Source organism: Miniopterus natalensis, chromosome 20, assembly GCF_054644295.1.
Source record: "Miniopterus natalensis isolate mMinNat1 chromosome 20, mMinNat1.hap1, whole genome shotgun sequence".
Lineage (NCBI taxonomy): Eukaryota > Metazoa > Chordata > Mammalia > Chiroptera > Miniopteridae > Miniopterus > Miniopterus natalensis.
Window position 1 is genome coordinate 4,448,199 of NC_142100.1, and position 25,496 is coordinate 4,473,694.

General features: G+C 44.1%; 1 protein-coding gene across 1 annotated transcript; it reads right to left on the reverse strand.

Moving 5' to 3' along the window:
* Nucleotides 1-239: 239 nt before the first annotated feature.
* On the reverse strand, nucleotides 240-25,268 carry ACAD8 (acyl-CoA dehydrogenase family member 8). The gene is made up of 11 exons (XM_016217395.2): nucleotides 25,120-25,268; nucleotides 20,074-20,174; nucleotides 19,487-19,656; nucleotides 18,802-18,911; nucleotides 18,335-18,411; nucleotides 17,796-17,933; nucleotides 4,463-4,598; nucleotides 4,286-4,383; nucleotides 3,789-3,941; nucleotides 3,038-3,140; nucleotides 240-737 (listed from the first exon to the last, which is right to left on the reverse strand). The coding sequence occupies exons 1-11, from the start codon at nucleotides 25,226-25,228 to the stop codon at nucleotides 685-687; spliced, it is 1,248 nt and encodes a 415-aa protein (XP_016072881.2). The 5' UTR covers nucleotides 25,229-25,268; the 3' UTR covers nucleotides 240-684.
* Nucleotides 25,269-25,496: the final 228 nt, after the last annotated feature.

The following is a 25,496-nucleotide window of genomic DNA, read 5'->3' on the forward strand; positions in this document are numbered from 1 at the left end:
AAAGCACTTACTAGAAAGGGTTATAGAAACTTTGAATACCATTCCCAGGCCACGTGCTTCTTAAAAAAGAAAAACAACAAATATTCAAAGTTCCAACCACCACAGGCCTTGATATTCAGGTAGGGCGGCGTCGAGACACACCCTGAATCACAGCTTAGGAGCCAAGTTCTCCTACTATTCATCTCATCAGCATGTCCTCAGAGGCGCTATGAAGGAAGTGTGTCCCAGACACCTTCTGAGCCTTTAGCTGAGGTGCAGAGGACAGAAAAAGACAGGCCACTTTTCTCCATTTTTCCTTCCCCACCCTGTACTTTATAAATAGAAAAGCCCTCTACAAAGTACCCAATTCCCCAGAGGAGGACCCAGTGAATCAGCAAAATGCAGGCAGATCAGGACGATGTGGATCCAGAGAGTACTACGGTCTGGTGATGCGTCTTCACCAGTCACCTACTGATTTAGGAAACAAGGTAGTGTCCTCGCAACGCCCTAACCAAGGCAGCTCCTCCAGCCTCTGGAGGCTGCTCCAGCCAACTGCTGCCACTGCTGCGACACCGAGAGTCCTCCTGGAGGAGCCCAGTCCTTCCGCCTCACCACGACTCATCTGTGACAGACCTGCCCACCGGAGCCAGTCAACACTAATCCAAGGGCACATTCAACCTGGCGCCGGAGCAGCAGGTCCAGGTGCTACTCCTGAAGCAGGCTTCTCGAGATCAGCATCCGCATCACTTCATTGCTGCCTGGAGGAGGGAGTAAGAACGAAGGAGTTAGCAGCAGCAAAGCCTGTCGGAGAACTCGGCAAAGCTCTGACCAGGGTGCCCGAGCCGAGCTCTGGGTCGGCATGATGTAAACTACAATTGCTGCTTTTATCCCTGCAGGGGACCAATTACCACAGACTTCTCTCCAAAGTACAGAAAAAGGTCAGGAAGTGAGGAATAAATTTACTTTTAAAAATCCTCTCCAGCCCTGGCCAGTGTGGCTCAGTTGGTTGGAGCATCATCTCATAGGCCAGGAAGCGGTGCATCCAATTTCGGGTCAGGGCACATACCTAGGCTGCAGGTTCAATCCCTGGATGGGAGGCAACCGTTCTCTCACACTGATGTTTCCCTCCCTCCCTCCCTCTCTCCCCCCCTCCCTCCCTCTCCCCCCCTCCCTTCCTCTCTCTCTAAAATCAATTAATATTAAAAACAACGTCTTAAAAAACCCTAAAAACAAAAAGCCTCCCCGTCCTGGTGGTGTGGTTCAGTCAGCTGGGCACTGAAAGGTGGCCAGGTGGACTCCAGGTGAGTGCACAGGCCTGAGTTTTGGATTCCGTCCCCGGCAGCCGATAGCTGTGACACTCTCACATAGATGCTTCTCTCCCTCTTCCTTCCTCTCTCTCTAGAAGTCAATTAAGCTGCTCTTTAAATAAGTAAATAAACCTCTCCTGAAGGTAAAAATGCTTACATTAGGTAAAAGAAGAAGAAAAAGAAAAGGTATATATAGTACAATTCTGTTTTTAAAAAATGTACCTATACAAGCATAGAAAAAGACCAAAAGATGTATTTTTGGACTTAAATATGAGAGGAGTCCAAGTTATTAATTCTAGATGTGGAGACATGTGATTTTTTTTTAACTTACCCTGTATTTTATAAATTTTCAACAATACACAAAATTTCTCTGGTAATCAGAACACTCAATTTGAAAAGAACAAACATTTTCCCTGAGGGGCAATGGCTTGCGTCATTTCTACAATGCCCTTTAATGCAGAGAAGTATGAATGTCTGAGGGATGACTAATCACACATCTCAAATAAAATTAAATCTAAAATTTCAGATTTATCCAGTAACAAAGCCCATGATAAAACAAAATGATGAAGATCAATGTGGCCTGATATAAACGTACCTGGCTTTTCCCATTTACTCAACAGGGCTACAAGGCAGAGTTACAATGAAGGTAGTTTCCTACATGCACAATGCTGGGGGGAAAAGTAACCGTGGGAGTAGAGGATTGAGACTACAGCAGAAGAGTAAGACCGATTTAATTTGAGCACTAGCAGTTGAGCTCATAAACACACTTTAGGGGTGACGTGTGCAGCTGACAGCAGAGACTAACCTTTAGGAGCCTGTGATTTCAACACAACACAGGGCAGTGGGTCTCAGAGTGTGGTTCTCACACAAGCAGCAGCAGCCTCACTTGAAAACTTGTTACAGATGTAAAGTCTCTGGCCACCCAAGACCCCCGGAGACAGAAGCTCTGGGGGTGGGACCCAGCAATCTGTTTTCACAAGCCCTCCAGGTGATTCTCCTGTGTGCTCATGTCTGAGAAGGCTCCTTTGAAAGTGCAGGAAAGCCAATGCTCAGAGGCTTCTCTGCCCCATTAAAGCAGCTCCATATTATTTCCTGAGAACCGTTTAGACAGGCCTTTGCCCATCTACTCTTCCTACAGTGTAACAACCCCGGACACCTACACTAGCTGGAACAACAGTGATGAAATTTCAAGACATGCATTGGTGTGGAGAGAGAAGGCCATGCTCTGAGCGTGACTCTAATAGCTTAACATTTCCTAGTCCAAATGTGTGATTACCAAGAAAATACCCATATACTAATGACTTACAGTTCTGAAAAATGCAGTAGCAATATTGATAGAGATAATCTTTTAGGCTGTCTGGCTGATAACCAATTTGTAAAGGCAGTGGTGATCAAATTGGCTCACATTTGCCCTATAACTTACTGTACAGAAGTTTGGGGATTCCTGAGGACCACTTACTTACTTTCCAACAGTAAAGAGTAGTCACTGCTAGAGTTTTCAGAGTGTTTTCTCATATATTATCTCAGTTTAAACCGTCTCTAAAATTTACAAAGAAAAAGATGAGACGTGAAGTGGCTCCCAGGCTAGTGTTCTCTGAATGGCACCACAGGTCTTCCAGACCAGGGTTAGGAGGAGGCAGGGAGGAAGATGCCTAGACAGACAGAGCCCAGGGGAACCCTGAGACCCAGTAACAAGGCTGGTGATCCTGTCCCCACTCCGGAAGGGAGAGAGCACCTCTGGAAATGTTTACCTTCCAGGATCTGGTGGACCCTGCAGTCCCGCACATACTGCTGAACAGCATAGTCCTTCAGGTAGCCGTAGCCTCCATGCATCTGCAAGGCCTGGTTGCAGATCTGCAGGGAGACAGGGGTCAGTCATCTTTAATCTCAGGAAGACTGGAACTAGCGGCTTCTCTCCCCACCAGCCTCCAATCTGGCAGCCTGCTGTGAACTAGTATGAGAAAGAGCAACCTACAAATAACCAGCCAAGCGAAAAAGGGGCTGGCTCCACGTGCTCCGGTCAGAGGCAACAGGAGAAGTCCACCTGTGGAACTTACCAGTTCCCAGCGGACAGGCAGAGCAGACACCCCTGTCTTTCTGGCTCCCAGGGAGCAGCTACCTGCAACCACCACTGCTGGGATTCTATGATGCTAAGGTGCCATCTCGTGGCAACGCAGCCTCAATGTGGAAATGGTTTTGCCCCTGACACTGTAAACACGCACACCTGAGCACAAGGAACTGGGCTGCTCTGAACCTTCTTCCAAAGGTAGGTCTCATCTAGAACACAACCAAATGACAGTGACGGAGTAAAGTGTGTAATGGCTTGGAACAGGTAAAAAGCCAGCTGTGAGAGCTCCTTTGCAGGCCCTCAGGAGTTAACGTACATCCTTAAGCCCCAGGGGATCCCTGCAGCATCCCAGGGGTTGACTGAAGGCACAACACACCTAGACCTAGCAGCTGCTCCCGGTTCACAAAGGAGAGCCAGAGCACATCACCACTTACAGCAAAACATTCGTCTGTAGCAAAGAGCTTGGCCATGGAGCACAGGGCCACTGCATCAGCCCGCTCTGCCTGCAGAGCCACTGCAGCACTGCGGATCATCAGCCGGGAGGCCACCAGCCTTGTCGCCATATCAGCCAGTTTGAACTGCAGATACTACAGCAAGAGGGGACAAGAGAACCAGACAAGACAGACAGGCCTAGAGAGGTTCCTGATCTGGGCCCTCTGTAAGACACCTCCAGTGAGGTCCCTCTCCTAAGATTCACACAGCTTCAAAGCCTCCTGCCTCTTCTATAGCGAAAATGTGCTCCCTGTAAGTTCTTAGCCCACTTCACTTGCCCTGCACTAATATTATTACCTCTGGAAAAAATTGCTTCCAGACAGAGAGCACACGTTCTGGTTAAGATGGGGGCGGAATTCCACACTGGCCCGGAGAATGTGGCCACAGACGAGGCCCATGCAAGAACTGGGAAGCAAAGGCAGGGAATCTGGACAGTTACCTGGTTACTGGCCAGAGGCTTTCCAAACTGCTTCCGGACACTGAGGTGGTCTCGGGCGAGGATGACTGAGGCATGAGCAGCCCCTAGAGAGCAAGAGGCTGGAAGAGAACAGGGCCAACACGTCTGCTGAGCCAGGATGGTGCTGCCTGCCAGCCCCCCAGCCCTTCGGGTACTCACCAACATTGATCCTTCCTCCGTTCAGTCCTTTCATGGCAATGAGGAAGCCCTGCCCCTCGTTCCCAATTCTGTTGGCCGCAGGGACAGCACAGTCTTCGAAGATCAAGGCTCGCGTTGGCTGTGAGTTCCACCCCACCTGGCAAAAGTCAGGGACTGTACAGCTGCCCCCCTGCTCAGGGAGTGCACCCTGTGCATGAGCCTGTGAAGCACAGGTCCCCTCATCCTGCAATTAGACCCCTGAGAACTAAAATGAGGAAGAATAAAAGTTCAGATTTAAATATCCGACAGATTTTTTTTTAGCTAAACATTTTTTTAACACATTAAAGCATCTGTTTTCTAATGTCCACTCTACTGGATTAATCTACTCACAAACATTTCTCAGCTTCCTTTAGAATTGCGGCAGGACTGTCACCATTTCTGGTGCCTCTATGTGCACATTGTTTTATAAAAAACATAGATAATGTAAGAATTATTTGGAGTGTTATTTATTAACAGTCTTTATGTAAAGACAATATTAGAATTGTTAACAATGGCTACATTTCTCCTTATAAGCTCAGTGTCCTCCAGGGCATATAAACAGACTCACTGTGTCAGCGACATCTAGTGAAGCACTTGGCTGCAAAGCCAGGGAGGTGGGGGACCCAGCTCGCAAGAGCCAGTTACACACATCTTTCCCTACCTTGGCCTTCAGTGACATTACATTGGTGTCTTGAAATCTGCCATGGTGGGAGTACTTAAACCACAGAAACTGGCAAACTATGAGGGTTTTTGGGTTTTGTTTTTCCCAGATAGCTGATTTGCCAGGACATCCTTGAGTATGTCAGTCACAAGCCCAGAGAAATTTTGAACACCTAAGATGTAGTCCATGTCATGTAACTAACTAACCAGCTGTGTTTCTTCATCTTTTGCCAAATCAACCTGGCTTTTCTGTGGCCTCGGTTTCCCTGACATAAGGGAGCTGCACTAGAAAGCTGGCAGAGCCACTTTCTCCAAACACAACCTCACTCAGATGTTTCATATAAACAGATAAAGGCTCTCAGTACTTGACCCTTCACCTCCTCTTCCAGGTACTTTCCAGGGCTTCAAAGAACTTTGAGGCCTGGTGACGCAGGTTTTAAAGCGGCCTATATAACATCTCCCAGTCTTCTTCAGCTCTGAGCACATGGCTGCCTTCACATCACCATCATTGCCTCATATGAAAACATTCAATGGCTCCCTTCTTGCAGGGAAGATAAACTATTCCTCAGCCCTGTAACCCGACTCTTCTTCCTCTGTCTTCTCTTCTATGGGTCTCCTGGAGCACTCTCTGCCCGTCAAGCTGGTTACACACTGTGCCACTGGGTTTTCAGAGCCACACTGTGGTTATTCTGCTCCCTTTACCAGGAATATGGCCTATCCCCAACCTCCACCAGCCAGTTTGAAGGAAGCCTCCGAAGGTTTCCCCGTCACCTGAGCCAACAGCGATCTTGTTCTCTTTCAGGTTCCTGCAGTCTTACCACAAGTCTGAAACCTTCCAATACTGGCCTGAATTACTAGAACACACAAACACCTAAAGCAAGAATGGAACAGAAAGTTCTGACCTGAACAATATCTAATTGTGAAAGAACAAAATACAAACAGTGGCCACCTCATAATGTCTGCCCTCTCACCCCTTCCTGTGAAAACACCTTTGTCCCTATGCAGACAGAATTCCTCACCTAGTCCCAGCAGATTAGGCTGGGGAGCTGCAGCCAGTGAGAACAGATGGCCCCTCTCCCTTGTGAAGGCCCTACACCCCTGGACCACTATCACTAGAGCCCATTTTTCTATCAGTCTTGTCTTCTGTCCCTTCATACTTTCTGCCAAGAGGTCTCACTTCCACCCCTCCCGGGAGAAAACTCACTCTTCTATACAGTTACATCCATGTTGAGGCGGGTCCCCGTTACTTTCCCAATCAATGCACAGCTGGTGGTGTAAAGCTCTCAGCTATACAACTGTTAAATATGCCAAGTCAAAGCACATGCTTGCAGAAAGGAGGGCCACAGACAAAGGCCGGCTGCTCAGGTTACTGGAACAGCCAAACTGACCATGCGAAGCAGTGGGCGACTCCCCACTGTGGCCTAGCAGGCCCTCCCTACCTCTCCAACTTGATCCCACACCATCTTCTTCTTTGCTCAGTGCCCTTGGGCCATCCCAACCATCTCCAAATAGGCTAATCTTACTCCCATCTCAAGCCCTCGGTACCTACTGCTGTCTCTGCCCAAATTCTTCTCCCAACTGGCTCCTCCTAACCCTTCAGACTACGTCTTAAATGTGGCCTCAGAGTGGGTCCCCATCTGAAGGAGCTCTCCTCTCTCAGTGTCCCACCATCCTGTTCTAGTTCCTTCCTAACGCTGAGCTCTGTCTGCTGTCTGTCCCTGTTACTAAAATGCAAACCCCGTGAGGACAGAGCGAGCCTGCCTGTCCGCTGCTCTGTCCCTATTGCTCAGAAGCCTAGAAGAGTGCCTGGCCCACGGGGACCTCACCAGCTATTGCATGGATGAAGAAACGTGCTTGCAAATTTCTTTTACGTTAAAAGGTATATAAAGCAAAATTAATAATTAAAAAGAGAAAACAAACAAAAAAAGAAATGAAAAAACGTATATATGCTTAAAAGTGAGAGGGGGGAAAAACAGAAAATGAAGAGAAGATACACTTTGTTTTTAAGAAACTTATTTGAAATTTTTCTCCAGGAACTAAACTTGTTAGCTTGGGCATTGTGTTACTGTGCCACATATACACCTAATATACTAAGGTGTATATTACCTTGTGTGTTGAAACAATCATCACATCAAACACCTGAAACAGTATAACTGGATCCTGTAAAATCATGTGTCAGAGTACATAAGTCAGTCTCTTTTATAATCTAAAACAGACATTCCTAAGATCAAGAAATCCTATAGCTAGACATCAGAATTACAACTAAACTACAGAAGAATGATCCTTGAGAACCACCTAATATCTAGCTGAACAAAAGTCCTACAACAAGGGAATTAAAAAAGAAGCCACATCAAGACTGGTAGGAGGGGCAGAGACGCAGGATGGGCTGGTCCCACACTACTGTGTGGCAGGTAAGAATTGGGAGGGATAGGGGAAGATGGAGGCACTGTGACAAGAAGCAGAGTGCCCTTACTCAGAGCCATGCACTTGACTTACTGCTAAAATACTGCAAAAGGAGCTTGGAAAATCCAGAGGAATATACCTGAGTGGACATTATTTCGAGTACGGAGCACTGAAGAAACATCATAGAGTCTGGTAAGTCGGGGGGGGGGGGGGTGTTGAAAGGGGGAGTCCTTCCTGAAGCCTGTGCTGGGCTCCAAGGCCCTTGGGCTACATGCTGCAAAGCTCCTTCCCTTTGAGAGTGTGGACTGGCATCCAAAAGCTGGGATCTCAAACTGGGAGTCCATAGAAGGGAAGGAGAGCCCGTGCAAGAGGGCAGAGGGACCCAGGGGAACAGTGTGCCTGTGAGGAGGGGACCATGACTTCTCAGTGAAACAAAGCTTCTAATGGGGTGAGGACAGGAGTCTTTCACCCCAGGTGCTGACCATAGGAAAGGCTGTCCCACAGTGTGTGGCTCCCAAATAGAAAGGGACTGGAGGGCTGCACTTAGCAGCCACATACAGGGACCCTCTGCTTTCCTCTAAGTAAGGGGAGCAATATCCCGAGCTACATTAGCCAGCCTGCACCCTAAAGACTCCTCAGAAGACTCTGGAGTAAGACCAGGCAACCACAAGGGGGAGGCAAAATAGCCAACAAGAGGAGGTGGTCCACAGAGAGCCTCAGATCAACTATCTACCTAAGGACACCAGAGCTAGACAGCTCCTAACATTGGCTGACACACAAGTACCTCCCAGGAGGATGGAAATCAGCATACAAACAGTGAGCCTCAGACAACAGAAGCTGCCCAGAAGAAACTTACCTGACTTTTTTTCCAGAAAAAAGGGAGGAAAGAGAGAAATTTTTTAAAAATTTTAACTTTTTAATTTTTTAAAAAATTTGTTTTGCTTTGTTTTTTGTTCTATTATCAAGATTTCCTGGATATTCTCTGCTTTTTGCTGGGGTAGTATCATTATAACCAAAAGTTTACTGCTTTTCTCTATTGTTTCCCCCAAATCTTTTACTGGACTCCCACTCTGCCTCAGCTTTATCTCTCTCTCTTCTTGTTCCATTGGCATAACTTTTTTTCTTTCTTTTCTTTTTCTCCCCTTTTATTCTCCGTCTTCCTGTCTTTTTGTTTGTGTTTGTTTGTCTCTTTATTTTATTTTTATTTTTTCAACTATTTTCCTGTTCCTACGCTCTACCCTTAATTTTTTGCTCACCCTTCTTTCAGAATCTTTTCTCTGCCCCTTTTACCTCCAAATAGCTTCTCTATTTTTTACTTTTTATTTTATTATTTTAAAAAAATTTTTGTTACTATTAGTAATAATATCCTTTTCTCTATTTTTCCCCCCTCTTTCCTTTTTTTTTTTTTTTTGCTTTAGCATTTGTGTTCTCACTTCACTCTCCCAATTCCACTTTCTCTTGGGTTATTTTCATTGTGACTGTCAAGATATTTTGTAAGATACCCCTTGTTTCCTGGGAGTTTGGTTGTGTATTGTCGTGCCTGGCCAGCACCCGTACAACAGCTCACACAACGTGGTTGGAGCTGAGCCACACAGTTAGCCAGCCTGAGAGGAGGGTCCTCCCAAGAACAGGTCAAAGACAATCTAGATGCAATCACAACAGGACAGCCCAAAGAACCAACAAAAGGGACATCCACAAAAGGGACATGCCTAGGGCAAATAGCTCAAAAGTATAAGGAAAACACACCTCTGGATCCCACTGGACATACACTACAAAATCCCACCCCACAAGACTAGGAGACAGAGAATATATCTAATATACACATACAAACACTAAGAGTCACTAAAATGGGGAGACAAAGAAACAACTCACAAACTAAAGAAAAGGAAAAATTGCCAGAAAAAGACCTTGATGAGACGGAGTTCAGTAAGTTATCAGAAGTAGAGTTCAGAGTAATGGTTATAAAGATACTCAAGGAAATTAATGAGAACCACAAGACACTTAATGGGAAGGACGAGGAACTTACTGAAAGCATGAAAAAAAGAGCTAGATATGATAAATAAGAACCAGGCAGAAATGAAGAATACTATATCTGATATCAAGAATACACTGGAAGGAATTAAAAGCAGGCTCAATGAAGCAGAGGATACAATAAGTAACTCAGAAGATAAAGTAGAAAAAAACAATCAGAGCAGCAAAAAGAAAAAAACACTTAAAAAGCATCAGGTCAGATTAAGGGAACTTTGGGACAACATGAAGCAAAACAACATTCACATCATAGGGGTACCAGTGGGGGAGGAAGGAGAGCAAGGGATAGAGAACCTGGTGGAGGAAATAATGACAGAAAACTTCCCTAAGACGGTGAGGGAGAAAGCCACATAAGTTCAGGAAGCAAAGAGAGTTCAAAACAAGAGGGACCCAAAGAGACCCACTCCAAGACACATCATAATTAAAATGGCAACTCTTAAGGACAAAGAGAGAATATTAAGGGCTGCAAGAAAGAGACAAGCAGTGACCTACAAGGGAGCCCCAATAAGGCTGGCAGCAGATTTCTCAACAGAAACACTTTAGGTCAGAAGGGAGTGGCATGAAGTTCTCAAAGTAATGAATAGCAAGAAACTGCAACCAAGACTGCTTTATCCAGCAAGGCTATCATTTAAAATTGAAGGTGAAATAAAGAGCTTCCCAGACAAAAGAAGGCTAAAAAAGTTCAGTACCACCAAACCAGCATTGCAAGAAATGCTAAAAGGACTGCTCTAAGAAAAAGGACTAGTGAGAGAAAGGTACATCGGCATAAAGAGAAAAAATGGCATTAAATAAGTATATATCAATAGTAGCCTTAAATGTAAATGAAATAAATGCTCCAATCAAAAGACACAGGGCAAGTGAATGGATAAGAACATAGGACCCAAATATATGCTGTCTACAAGAGATCCACCTGAGAGCTAAAGATTCACACAGGCCAAAAGTGAAGGGATGGAAAAAAATATTCCATACAAATGGAAACGTAACAAAAGCTATAGTAGTAATACTTATTTCTGAAAAAACAGACTTCAAAATAAAGACCATAACAAGAGACAACGAAGGTCACTATATAATACTAAAGGGATCAATCCAACAAGAGGAAATAACCCTTATACATATACATGCACCCAATATAGGAGCACCTTAATACATAAAAAATGTCTTGGACTTTAAGGGGGAGTTCGACAGCAACACAATCATAACAGGGGACTTTAACACCCCACTATCAGCATTGTACAGATCATCAAGACAAAAAAATCAACAGGGAAACAGATACCTTAAATGACACACTAGCTCTGATGGATTTAATTGACATTTACAGAACATTTCATCCCAAAGCAGCAGAATACACATTCTTTTCAAGAGCACATGGAATATTCTCAAAAACAGACCAGTTGTTAGGGCACATGGCAAGTCTCTACAAATCAAGAAGACTGAAATCATATCAAGCATTTTCTTGGATCACAATGCCATGAAACTAGAAATCAACCACTATAAGAAAACCTCAAAAATATTCAAACACGTCGAGGCTAAAAAGCATGTTACTAAACAATGACAGGAAGAGATGAAGGAAGAAATCAAACGCTTCCTGGAAAAAAAATGAAAATGAACAGACAACAACCTAAAATCTATAGGACACAACTAAAGCAGTCCTGAGAGGAAAGTTCATAGCAGTACAGGCATACCTCAAGAAACAAGAAAAAGCTCTATTAAACCATCTAACACAACAACTAGAAGAACTAGAAGGAGAATAGCAAGAAAAGCCCCAAGGAAGTAGAAGGAAGGAAATAATAAGATCAGAGCAGAAATAAATGACATACAGACTAAAAAAACAATACAAAAAATCAATGAAGCCAAGAGCTGATTCTTTGAAAAGATAAATAAGACTGATGAACCTTTGCCAGACTCACCAAGAAACAAAGAGTGAGGCCCCAAATAAATGAAATCAGAAATGAAAGAGGCGCTATACCAACCGACCCAACAGAAATACAAAGGATCATAAGAAAATACTATCAGCAACTATATGCCAACAAACTGGACAACATGGGTGAAATGGACAAATTCCTAGAAGCACACAATCTTCCAAAGCTGAATCAGGAAGAGTCAGAAAGCCTGAATAGGCCAATAAGAACCAATGAAATTGAAGCATTAATCAAAAAACTCCCAGCAAACAAAAGTCCTGGATGAGATGGATTTATAGGCAAGTTTTACAGAACATTCAAAGAAGAATTAACACCTATTCTCCTCAAACTATTTGAGAAAATTTCCAAACTCTTTTTATGAGGCCAACATCATCCTAACCCCAAAACTAGAAAAAGACACTACAAAGAAAGAAAATTACAGGCCAGTGTCCCTGATGAACACAGATGCTGAAAACCTCACTAAAATACTAGCAAACCAGATCCAGCAATACATTAAAACAATCATACACCATGACCAAGTGGGATTTATTCTGGGGATGCAAGGCTCGTACAATATTTGTAAACCAATAAATGTGATACATCACATAAACAAAATAAAAGACAAAAATCATATTATCATATCAATCGATGCAGAAAAAACATTTGACAAAATCCAGCACCCATTTTTTATAAAAACTCCCAGCAAAGTGGAAATAGAGGAAACATAACTCAATATAAGGCCATATATGACAAACTCATAGCCAACATCATACTCAATGGACAAAAACTAAAACCATGTTGCTTAAAAACAGGAATAAGACAGGGATGTCTACTTTCACCACTCTTACTCAACATAGTACTGGAAGTCCTTGCCACATCCATCAGACAGGAAGAAAACATAAAAGGTATCCACATTGGAAAGGGGGAAGTAAAACTGTCATTATTTGCAGATGACATGATATTGTACATAGAAAACCCTAAAGACTCCACCAAAGTACTACTAGATTTGATAAATGAATTCGGCAAGGTAACTGGGTATAAAATTAACATCCAGAAATCCATGGCCTGGATCCTAGGTTAATGCTCAACCGCTGAGCCACGCCTGGACGGGCCGATGGCATTTTTATACACCAACAATGAACTCTCAGAAGGAGAAACTGAAAAAAATAATACCATTTACCACTGCAACTAAAAAAATAAGATTTAGTATAAACTTAACCAAGGATGTAAAAGACCTGTACTTGGAAAACTACAGGATGCTGAAAAAAGAAATAGAGGAAGATATAAACAAGAGGAAGAATATACCATGCTCATGAATTGGAAGAATTCATATCATTAAAATGTCCACACTACCCAAAGCGATTTATAGATTCAATGCAATTCCTATTAAAATACCAACAGCGTATTTCACAGAGATAGAACAAATATTCCAAAAATTTATATAGAACCAAAAAAAACCCTGAATAACCGCTGCTATCTTGAGAAAGAGCAGAGTGGGAGGGATCACTTTACCGGATATCAAACTGTACTACAAAGCCATTGTAATCAAAAGAGCCTGGTATTGGTACAACAACAGACATACAGATCAATGGAACAGAACAGAGGCCCCAAAAATAGACCCACGCAATTATGGTCATTAATATTTGACAAAGGAGACAACAGCATTCAATGGAGTAAAGACAGTCTCTTCAATAAGTGATGCTGGGAAAATTGGACAGGTATATGCAAAAGAATGAAACTAGATCACGAACTAAACACAAGAATAAATTCAAAATGGATAAAAGACTTAAATGTAAGTCACAAAACCATAACAATCCTGGAAGAAAACATAGACAGTAAAGTCACAGACATCTCATGTAGTGGAATTTTCACTAATACATCTACAAGGCAAGAGAAACAAAAGAAACAAATAAACAAATGGGACTATATCAAACTAAAAACCTTTTTCACAGCAAAAGAAATTAGCCTCAAAATACAAAGGAAACCCATGGTATGGGAGAACATATTTGTCAAGGCTGTATCTGATTAGGGGGCTAATTTCCAAAGTGTACAAAGAACTTATACAACTCAACAAGAGAAAGACAAACAATCCAATTAAAAAATGGGCAAAGGACCTGAATAGACACTTCTCCAAAGAGGACATATAGATGGCCAAGAAACATGAAAAAATAAATGCTCATCAGAGAGGTGCAAATTAAAACCACAATGAGGTATCACTTCACACCTGTCAGAATGGCTCCATCAACAAATCAACAAATGACAGGTGCTGGTGAGGGTGTGAATAAAGGGGAACCTAGTACACTGCTGGTGGGAATGCAGACTGGTGCAGCCACTATGGAAAACAGTATGGAGGTTCCTCAAAAAATTAAAAATGGAACTATGTTTTGACTCAGTGATCCTACTTCTAGGAAGATATCCTAAGAATCCTGAAACACTAATCAGAAAGAATATATGCACTCATATGTCCATAGCAGCACAATTGACAATAGTTAAGATCTGGAAACAGCCCAAGTGCCCATCAGTAGATGAGTGGATAAAAAAGCTGTGGGACATTTATACCATGGAATACCATACAGCTATAAAGAAGAATCTTTTACCCTTTGGGACAGTATGGATGGACCTGGAGAATATTATGCTAAGCGAAACAAGCCAGACAGAGAAAGACAAACATCACATGACCTCCCTTAAATGTAAAATCTAAAGAATTTAATAAACTGATGAACAATATAGATTCAGTGACATGGAAGCATGGATCAGACTGATGAATCTCAGAGGGAAGGTGGGGAGAGAGATTAGTCAAAGAATTTATATGCATATATGCATAACCCAAGGACACAGACAATAGTGTGGTGAGGGACTGGGGAAGGGGTGGGTGGAAGGGGTCAATGGGGCGAAAAAGGGACATCTGTAATATTTTGAACAATAAACAAAAAATATTTAAAAATTTTTTTAAATTAAAAAATTGGGACGGATATGTCAGCTGTGGAGGTCCCCCCTAAGGAGTTAGGGGTCCCAGCCTCACACCAGACCCCCCAGCCCAGGATTCCAGTGCTGGGAAAAGAAGTCCCTATAACTTCTGGCTGGGAATGAGGCTGAGTGAGACAGAGGTTACTGAGGTCCCAGGCAGTTCCTCTTAAAGGGCCCAGCACAGACTTACTCAAACTCACCACCTGTGAGCTCCAGCACTGAGACAGCAGCTTGAAAGGAACCAGGGATACATGGCGATAAACTGCATCTGGCATAAGAGCGAGAGCTGGGGAGGCAGCTTTCTTTTACACAGAAGTGAGGGCAGAGGCCACAGTTCCTTTGATGAGCCCTCCCCACACAGAGCTAGCAGGTAAGAACCGTATCTGAGTCTCCATCAACCTGGATTAACACTGTTAGCCCCACCCTGGTGATTCTCTGAGGCCCTACTCCACTCAACTTTCAGGCCAACTCAAGCTGTTTCCAGTGGCTTTTCTATACAAATGGCCTGTCTTGGCTCATGCTTCAGATTTTCCTAAAATCTCTCAAACAAGCAGCAGCATGTGGCCTTAGCAAGCCCCATACCTCTCCTAAGTGGCCCTGCCAGCACTAGCAGTAGGCAGCCTTGGTTCACAGCTTGGTCTTGCCTGGGCACCTCCAAACCCAACAAAATTAACAGCCAACTGCAGATCACTTTGTAGCTCATGGCACGTGGCACTGGGACAGAACACAGGCAGCGGCTGACCTTGGCCTGCACCTGCCACAAGGCGCCAGAGTCAGCACACCCAGTGGACAGCTTCAGATCAGGTCAAAGCATCACCACCCAACCACCTCCACAAGCAACACACTCAAGGGGTGGAATTAACAGGCACCAGAACCCCACTGAAGCAAGTCCTGTTCTATGTGGTGGGCCCCTGCACAGCTGATCCTCCACGGTGGTCCCAGTCAGTCCTTGCAGTTGATTGGCCTGAGGGTAAAACCCTCCCACTGATGTGCCAACAGCAATCAAGGCTCAACTACAACAGGAGGGTGTACAGAGCCCACACAGGGGGCTCACCTGGAATGCCCAGCTTGGGTGATCGGGGAAGCTGTGCCACTGGACCCTACAGGACACCTACTACATTAGGCCACTCTACCAAACCTGGGAGACATAGCACCTCTACTTAATATGTAGAAACAAACACAGGAAGGCTGCTAAAATGAGGAGACAAAGAAACACATCCCAAATGAAATAACAGATCAAAATGCCAGAAAAAGAACTAAATGGAGACAACAATCTACCAGATGCAGAGTTCAAAACACTGGTTATAAGGATGCTCAGTGAACTTAGTGGGAACACCAACGGCATAAAAAAGGACCAGTTAGAAATGAAGGAGACACTAACTGAAATCAGGAATAATTTACAGGGGATCAACAGTAGAGCAGATGAAGCTGAGAATCAAATCAGTGATTTGGAAGATAAGAAACAAAAAACACCCAATCAGAACAGCAAAAAGAAAAAATAATCCAAAAAATGAGGATCATGTAAGGAGCCTCTGGGACAGCGTCAAGTGTATCAACATTCACATCATGGGTTTTGGAAGGAGAAGAGAGGGAGCATGAAATTGAAAATCTATTTGAAGAAATAATGACAGAAAACTTTCCTTACCTGGTGAAAGAAATAGACATACTAGTCCAGGAATTGTAGAGGGTCCCAAGCAAGATAAACTTTAAAAAAGCCCATACTAAGACACATCATAATTAAAATGCAAAAGGTTAAAGATAAGAAAGAACCTTAAAAGCAGAAAGAGAAAAGCAGTTAGTTACCTACCAGGGAGCTTCTATAAGACTGTTAGCTGATTTCTCAACACAAACTTTGCAGGCCAGAAGGGACTGGCAAGAAATATTCAAAGTGATGAAAAGCAGGGACCTACAACCAAGATTACTCTACCCAGCAAAGCTATCATTTAGAATCAAAGGACACATAAAGAGGTTCCCAGATAAGAAAAAGCTAAAGGTAAAGAAGTTCATGACCACCAAACCGGTATTACAGGAAATGTTAAAGGATCTTCTTTAGGAAGAATAAATAAAAAGATAAAAAACGTGAACAACAACTGAATCTAACAAAATAAACAAACAAGCAGAACAGAAACATACTCATAGATACAGAGAATGTTTTGACTACTGCCAGGTGGGAGGGGGGTTGAGGGTAAAAAAGGTGAAGGGATTAAGAAATTGGTAATTACAGAATAGTCATGGGAATGTAAAGTATAGCACAGAGAATATAGTCAATAATATTCTAATAACTATTAATGGTGTCAGATGGGTGCAAGATTTATCAGTATGATCACTTACTAAGTTATATAATGTTTAAACACTGGAGTGTACACCTGAAACTAATATAATAATGTATGTCAACTGTAACTAGAAATATAAAAGATTATAAAATGAAAGAAAAAGAAACCTTATAGTTATACATCTTCTCTATCACACACAGCATATACGTCTTTCATAGATAAGACAGCATATATCTTATAATCCCAAATGAGGTTTGGAGTGGCTTTGTATCCCTCCAGGAGTTAGCATAAGACTTTGCATACAGTAGGTATCTATGTAGCAAAGGGGGCATTAATAACTCCTTGGCAGTTACAAAGGATCATGAAGGGCCATCTAGGGAAATTTGGAAACTCTAGGAGCTATGAGAGAAGTATATTTAGGGGTTATTTCATTACTTGACTTCTCAAAGTCCTAACTATAACAGTATATGTCGGAAGTAGGTGGCTGATCTGGTCATCTGGACTAACAAATCTGAATGAGTCTCACCCTTATCACCAACCATAGTTACATAATTATAGTTCTACTGTTGTTCATGGCCGGGGTATGAGATTTCTTAATCCTAGAAATGTCTTCTCAAAGCACCCATGGAAATATCCTCCCTCTGAACATTACTGAAATACCCACAATCACCTCCAATGAGTTACACTTTATTATATACTTAAAGTGGCCCATCTACATTCCTGAGACTTCTAGTCAACACCAGATCTTCTATAAGTATTTCTTCTTGGGATAACAGAGTGAAAATAAGAAGCTGGATAAGAAATACAGGCCAAAATGGAAAGAGGAAAGATGACAGAGAAATCACTCACATCGAAACAATAGGCAGCTTGTGGGCTGACTGGCAAACTGCCACTGTCACCAGTGGCCTAGTGTTTCATTAGCGATGCCTTATTCTACTTCATATGTTCCTGTCAAAATCCTCCTAGAAGCAACTGCCTGCAATTAAGTTTGAAAACATGTGAACCTATTTCCTGAAATAAAGCAGAGCAGGGTCTGGCAGGTGGCAGCCTCATAACTTGAATTGCTTCCTGTCAATAGCCACTTACCTTTTTTTCCTTCTTGCCGAAGCTGAGGCCAGGGGTCCCTTTCTCAACAACTATGCAGGAGATGCCTTTGGGGCCCGGTCCTCCTGTTCGGCACATGACCACATAGATGTCTGATTCCCCTCCACCACTGATGAAGGCCTGTGGGGTTGTGAGGGGTGTGCACAGGGATCAAGGATGCATGAGTTCTCAGAGCCTGCCATCCGGGAAAACACTTAGGGGCCTCCCCACAGTAGGACACTAAAAGGTACAATAGCACAGATATAAGAAGGGGTAAAATGAAACTGCACTGACTGGGAAATCAGGGATCTAGCTGATGAGACTATAAGAAGAATAGACAAAAATGAATGAAATTATCTGGAATCAGATCAGAAGAGATAGAAACAGTGAAGGTAAATAAAGGGAAATGGGGAAGAGGCTCTCTTCCCAACACATAAAAATCCTACAGGCATATTAACTTGCAGATAGAAAGGATCCACGTGCTGTCAGCAAGAAGATGGAAACAACCTCCAAGTTGTTCCAGGAGGAGAGCAGGCTGGTACCTTGGAGCCATTAAGGATGTAATGATCTCCTTGCCGTTGAGCTGAAGTTAAAAGGGAGGCAGCGTCACTCCCACTTCCTAAGGCAGGGATCAGAGAGAGGAGAGAGGGTGGGGGAGAAAGTCAGTGAAGTTAAGGGAGCTCCAGCATGGTCCCATCTCCTAGGAAACCTTCCCTTATAACACACAGCTCAGAGTTTGGTACTTAAAGATCCAGATGGCCAAAGGAATTCTCTGTACTGGGTAAAAATTGCATATAGCTTTCAGACCATTTCCATCTTCATCACGCTGGCTTGCAGCGAGCCTCCTAGGAGCCTGGAGAAGGTTTGCCCTCAAGGCCTCTTAGTTTTGTAACATCAAGTTGTGAGACTCTGTTGCTTTTGGCAAACAACGGCTACAGGTATCAATGGGCTAAGGAGGGCTCAGTGCCCGCACTTGCGTAACATCTCACCTGAAGGATGGCAAACCCACCTGGCTCAGTGAGGCAGTAGGAAGCAAACTTCTCCATGGTACAGAGCGGTGGGCAAAATTTGTGCCTCTGTTCCTCATTTCCAAAGGTGTCGATTATCCAGACACACATGCTGACAGGTATAGCAAGAAGAAAAGATATTCACAGAGATATTTGAGAGGGGAGGGAGAAAGGGAACAAAGGCAGGAAAGTAGACAAAAGCAAAGAGAGGGAGAAGGGAAAAGTCACAATTGAGAAGATTCAACTTTAAAGGAAAGGCCTGGATTAAAAACATATTCCTGGAACGCGTACCACCCAGAGATAACCAGGGCCAAAGTATTTCTCACTTGGATGGTCATGATGCTTCTAGTTAGGTTAACGGAGCTCCCTAAAATTCAAAAAGCTTTATGTACTTTCCCGGTTCCTGGAGGTTTCCTCTTTGGGTTGAGGAAAAGGGAAGCAGGGCCCTGAGACTCTACTGGATAAGTCTGTTTGGTCCCACTCAATCCAGGATTTGGGAGATGGCAGGCAGACCCGACTCTCTGAGCAACATACAAGATGACAGCAGCAGACCTACCATGAACTTTTAATAGTCTGGTTCTTCAAAGGCAGCCAACTCAAAAAGATAAGTCTTTTCCCCGTTTATCTGAAGCTTCCTAGTCAACCCACATGAGCGCGTTGCTGTGCTCTGCAAGCTTGGGCACTCACTTGTGGATGCTTATATAGGCTGTGGTGCTGGTGCAGCCTGTGGCCAAGGCTTCAAAGATGACAGAGGTATCGAGCCGTGACAGTCCAGACCCACCTACATCGGCTCGTGCGTAGATTCCACCAAAGCCTAGCTGGGCTGCCTTCCGCATCACGTCCACTGGGAACAGTTCCTATGTGTGACAGAGAGCAGGGTCATCAGTAAGTGATTCATAGATGGATTTGTCTTTAGAGGGCACATGAGGGGTTAAGACACTTGCATTTGGGAGGGTATGGAGTCTCTCAAGTTAATAAGCCACCTGTCATCTATACTGTTAAAATGCATTCTATAAGAACTGGTTTTCTGGCATTAAAGTTGCTTTTCATTATCAACACAACTGCCTTGGTTTTAGAAGTGGAAGTGGTTCGAATCTTTGTATAATATAAATAGAACAAAATTGGTATTTTCAAGATGAGGAGGATGCCTTCTGGGAAAGGAATCACATCATCACCAGCACTCTCGTTTGTAAGTGAGAATCAGCGCTGCACAGTCAGGACTGCACGGAGATGAAGAAAAGGCATCTATTAGAACATCTACGGAACACTCCTACCTTCTGGTCCCACTCTGCCATGTGTGGAGCCATCTCCCGGGCTGCAAAGTCAAAGGCCACTTTCTGATATTCTTTCTGTTCTTCATTTAGTCCGATGGAAGCTGTGGGCAAGTGCATATATTCAGTTCCAGAACAGGGGCCTGGGAAGAGTACCACAAACAAGCACCACCCCGAAGTTGAAACAGTGGACGTGCCAGAGCATTTCCCATACACAGTAGTACCTTTAACATCCAAAGAATGACATCATCCACCACTAATCAGTTCTGTTGATATATTGTCACCTTTTTCCTTCTTCCTTTACTCCCAAGTGGATTGGCTAACTTCATTTACCTACTAATTATTCTTTCAATACTTTAACTCTTCCTCCTTATAAATCCACACTAAAATAACAATAAACACACATTGACCCTCAAATTATGGTAAACATTTTTTTCTTTTAGGATGTCCTACCTGTTCTGTTAGTGTCCTGGGGAAATCCTGTCCTATCTATGTATATCTGTCTATAGCTGTCTATCTGCACCAACAGTCATTTTATGTTTTATTTTAATTTTTTAAAATATATTTTTATTGATTTCAGAGAGAGGAAGAGGGAGAGAGAGAAACATCAATGATGAGAGAGTCATTGATAGGCTGTCTAATGCACACCCCCTGCTGGGGATTGAGCCCAAAACCCAGGCATGTGTCCTGACCGGGGATTGAACTGCAATCTCCTGGATCCTAGGTCAATGCCCAACTGCTGAGCCACGCCGCCAGGCACCAACATTCATTTTAAAAGATCAACTGGGAAAGGAAGATACTTTGGCTTACCTTCCAAATTAAGGAAAAGGTCCTATAATAGGGCCATGCATTTGGCAAGTCTCAGACATTCATTGAGAACAATATTGATGAATATGTTTCAGTGCTGAAAGCATGGTTAAGGCCTTACTATATCTGTTTTCACCCCATGGACTCAGAATTCTTAGAACATTTTCTATCCTGACTATCAGTGCTGTGACACTGGGTAATTCCTTCACTTCTAGGTCTAAGATACTTAGAAGCTAAGGACAATGAATAACTGAGTAATACCAATGAGCAGATAGGATAGCTTCACTGGGAGAAGTTTCTCTAGAGCCTTAACTATCTTGGGAAAGACTCCACTGTGAGTATTTCATCAGAGGTGACTCTCTCTGGGAGGCAGATATCTACATCTGCCTACATAAAACTGACTATTCAACTCACAATATCATTACTTTACAAATTTTCTTTAACGAGTCAGTTCCCCTAATGACGTGAACACTCTGTTTTTCACATATTTTACAAAAACTGCACAGAGTGAGATAGGACTGAATTGGAAAGTAGAGCTGCACTGAGCCCTCCTTAGCCCATTGATACCTGTAGCTAGTAAAGTAAGGTCTAAAATATGTTTCCTGGTTTGCAGGTAATACAGATTTCCAGCTGGAGGCTGGCCAGAAGCTAAAGGTAAAGACCTAGGAAAGCGCCTGTGAAAACCAACAACCTTGTAGGGACAGGGTAGAGAATTTAGAAAAGATAGGACTACAGATTCTGGGAGCCAGCACCCCACAGCAGGAGGGTAACCCCACAGGGCAAATCAGCCTTTTGCTATCTCGGTACTGCCATTTCAAAAGGACCACCTGCCTCAGTGTGCTAAGGAAACCAAAGGAGTATATGTCTACACTTGGAGGCACAGTGAAGTCCCGAGGTACAGGGGTGGCTGTAAAAGTGAAAGGGGAAAAGAGAAACTTTTATCTTCTAAGGTTTCCTCCTGCAGTACTAAAAACTCGGTCATTCTGGGCCGAGGCTAAGGAGCACTAAAGGCTATGGAGCCACACTCAACAGTAACCGATTTCAGGGCCCAACACCGACACACAGCCCTTCCAGCAGACAGCATGCTCAGGTGGCAGTGTTTCTCTGGGTCAGGGCTGGCACCTCCTGTGTGGGGCAGGAGGAAACAGTCTGTCCGTACCAGGACACTCATTAAATGGGAAACTCAGAAATGAATCCTTGTGAGGATTGAAGATTAGACAACCTTGAGCAGCTCAGAGCAGACACCTATGTTAGGCATTATCCTTGGGGATATCATTAGGGATAAGCAATTCATGATTTCCCAGTGGGAGTCAGGTCACTCATTTGCACCATCTTGCAGAAGTGTTCCTGTAGATATAACTCAAAGACCATTCCCAAAAGAAGTGCTGTCTGTCTCCTGGGGAGCAGTGCTGAGATTACAAAGATGAATTTGGGCCACTCACACAAAGGATGACACAAATGGTAATACTGCAAACATCTCTCTGTGTAAAGAGAAGTGCTACAGAATTTCAGTCCCAGCAAGAGCTCAATACATGTTTACAGTTATTATCATTATTTGACAGAGTAAAACAAATAGTTCCAGGAAAAAATAGATTTAAATTGCATCCTAAGCAAATAATAGGGAATAGGTGTATGCCAATCATATATATAAATAAATACAACATAGTTATATTTTTTATGATAACAAATAGTCAACTTTAGCTAAAGGGATGCCCACGAAAGGAGAGCATTACTTGGAGGGAAAATAGTGGAAGAGGCAAGTTGAAAACAAATTATACACACGAAGCATGGTTACTAATTAAAAATACCTAAGTTCCCAGAAAACATACACTATAAAAACAAACCCAAAAGCTCATGAAGTTTGCTGGAGTTTACTGGCAGAGTTCAAGGAGCCAACACCCACACACAACCACACTAAAATGGCAAAGCCAAGTGGGAACAGGGCCCAGGTGACATGACGAACGCCTTCACTGTATAGCAACTCAAATATGAGCAGCAGGCGAAAACACACGCACAGAGAAAAACTCCAAGTAATACAGAATCTCTCAGTGCATCCAAAGTACAGAATCAATATTCTATTTGAGAATCTTGGTGTTCAAGGAATGCCTGGGAAGCTGCCCCCAACTGCAGTGAAAGAGCACTGGAAAAAGATTAGTCCCTAGAGCTCTGGTTCTGAAATTATTGTGTGACTATCAGTAAGTCAGGTACAGCTGTTAACCCTATTATCACACTGTAAAATGCCGGGGCTCCACCAACACTGAATGAATTTCCTCATTTGCAAAATGATAATAATGCCTGTAAAATGGGGAAATTATATATAAATGTGTAATATATGTTAAAATATAATAAAACCAGTTTTCTTAAAAATTATTTTTCAGCCCGGCCGGGCGTGGCTCAGCGGTTGAGCGTCAACCTAGGATCCAGGCGATCGGGGTTCGATTCCCGGTCAAGGCACATGCCCAGGTTGTGGGCTCGATCAATGACTCTCTCATCATTGATGTTTCTATCTCAGTCTCTCCCTCTTCCTTCCTCTCTCTGAAATCAATAAAGATATATTTAAAAAAAAAAAAATTATTTTTCACATTAAAATAAGCAATGAAACAATGAGAATTATTTGTTGATCACTTCCACCAATGTGATATTTTAACATGTAGGACAAAATATTGACAGGACACCTTCCTTTTATTTTACTATTTAAAAAGATAATTTCCTTTAAAAACATGAAAAAGTACCTTCCTGGCTGAAGTTACACAAGGTGCTGGAAATACTCATACTTAACCTACCTGTTGACAGAACAACCCCCTGTCTGCTGTGGTAAGGGAGACCCTGCTTACGAAATCCTAAGTGGACCCTGAGAAGAAAACAGTGTTCTACACCGTAGTGTACTTTTTAGATCTGAGCGTCAATCTGAGGGATTCATAGACTAGCCTGCTTTAAAGAAAAGTGTCATTTATTTAAAATTTTAAAACATGTATTTCAGAAGAAAAAAGTGGTTAGGTGCTTGACAGAAGTGCAAAGTGGCTGCGTAGCTCCCAGACAGCCTAGGCCCTCACCCCTCCCTGGTACTCACATCTGAATTACCTGCCCATCCCTGAGACATTCGGCTCTGTCAACTCTAGTAGCTTCCCATTTGCAATATTTCTTTTTTCCTTAGGAATTTCAACAGTAAACGTGCTTTATAGCTACAGGTGTAAATTTATAAAATTGAAATATGTGAGCAAATCCTGTATTACTGGAGCTTTTGTTCTCTATCACCACCAGCACCAGGCTTTTTACATTCTCACTGCCTTCACGACCTAGTTGTGATTTTAAAAGCACCCCAAAGCCACGAGTTCTGCACCTCTCTAGGCTCCACTTATCATCTAAAAGCAGGAATAAGTGTACCTCAGAGTCGTGAGGATACATGTAAAGCCCTCAGTTACTGTACCTATTTCCTAAGTAAACTTACGAAACATACCAAGAGGTTGACAGTACAAACTAAGGTTAAGAAAGATCTGAACAATAAACGAATAGCATCAGCAACGAGGATTGCGCTGTATTAGGCTGCAAAGTATTTTCACATCTCAGTTTATCTTCAGGGGGACCCCTGCGGTAGGAAGGCACTGTTTCGGACAAGAATCTCCAAGTTCCTCTAGACCAGTGATTTTCAACCTTTTCCATCTCACGGCGCACACACTAATGACTAAAATTCTGCGGCACAGCAAATATATATATATATATTTGCCGATCTGACAAAAAAACTGGTATAATTCCGATTCATTCACATCCCACGGACGTTGTTGTGTTGGCCGTGGTCACTTCTTTATTTGACAATCTAAGGGAAAAGAGGTCGGTGCCGCGTGTTTTGAAGATTCTTGCGCCCACCGGCGGAAACTCGCTGCTCTGGGCGGTGCGCAGGCAGGAGAAGGACGGGGCTCAGGGCCGGGGAGGCCTGGACCGCGGGGCTCAGCAGCCAGGCCTCGCCCGCACGTCCTTGGGGTGGGGTGGGGTGGGGTGGGGCGCGGGAGGAGCAGGCCAGGCCCAGGGGCGCCGCAGGCTGGACTGAGGTCAGAGAGAGCAGGACCGACCGGAAAGGCCACCCAGGTGGAGGGGATCGGGTGACTGCCCATGGGTGACGGGCCGCGGAGCAGGGCCAGGGGTGACCGCGGTGCCGACCTCCCCGGAGCAACAGCGCGCTCGGTGGGCGCGGGGACCACGGCCCCGGCCCGGGTCCCGCACACCTGTACCCGGGGAAAGCCTTACGGTCGATGCAGGAGACCAAGCTCCGGCGGCCGCTCTCGGCGAGGGTCCGCAGACCGCCGCCTGGGCGGCAGAGCCGCGCTCCGAGTCTCAGGCAGCGGCTCCGCCACATAGCCCGGCTCCCAGCGCCACCGGCGGAAAGCTCCCGCCCAATCCGGCGGCGGCGACCCCATCCCCAGCACCCGCCCTGCCCCTCCTGCTGGGAGCCGTGGTGCATTCTGGCACCTGTAGTGCACTTTGGGCTCCTAGGATCGGGGCTCAGGCGGGTCGGCACCGGGAGCAGGAACTACAACTCCCAGAGATCCCCGGGGCCGGGGGGCCGGGGGCCGGAGGGCTGCGTGTGGAAAGCGCCTCCGGGAGGGGGACTGGGACCGCGCCTG

Coding starts and splice junctions, on each gene's coding strand:
- ACAD8 (XM_016217395.2), bottom strand. CDS start 25,228: ATGTGGCGGAGCCGCTGCCTGAGACTCGGAGCGCGGCTCTGCCGCCCA. Junction 20,175..25,119: donor CTTGGTCTCCTGCATCGACC/GTAAGGCTTTCC, acceptor ACTTGCCCACAG/CTTCCATCGGACTAAATGAA. Junction 19,657..20,073: donor TGGCAGAGTGGGACCAGAAG/GTAGGAGTGTTC, acceptor TGTCACACATAG/GAACTGTTCCCAGTGGACGT.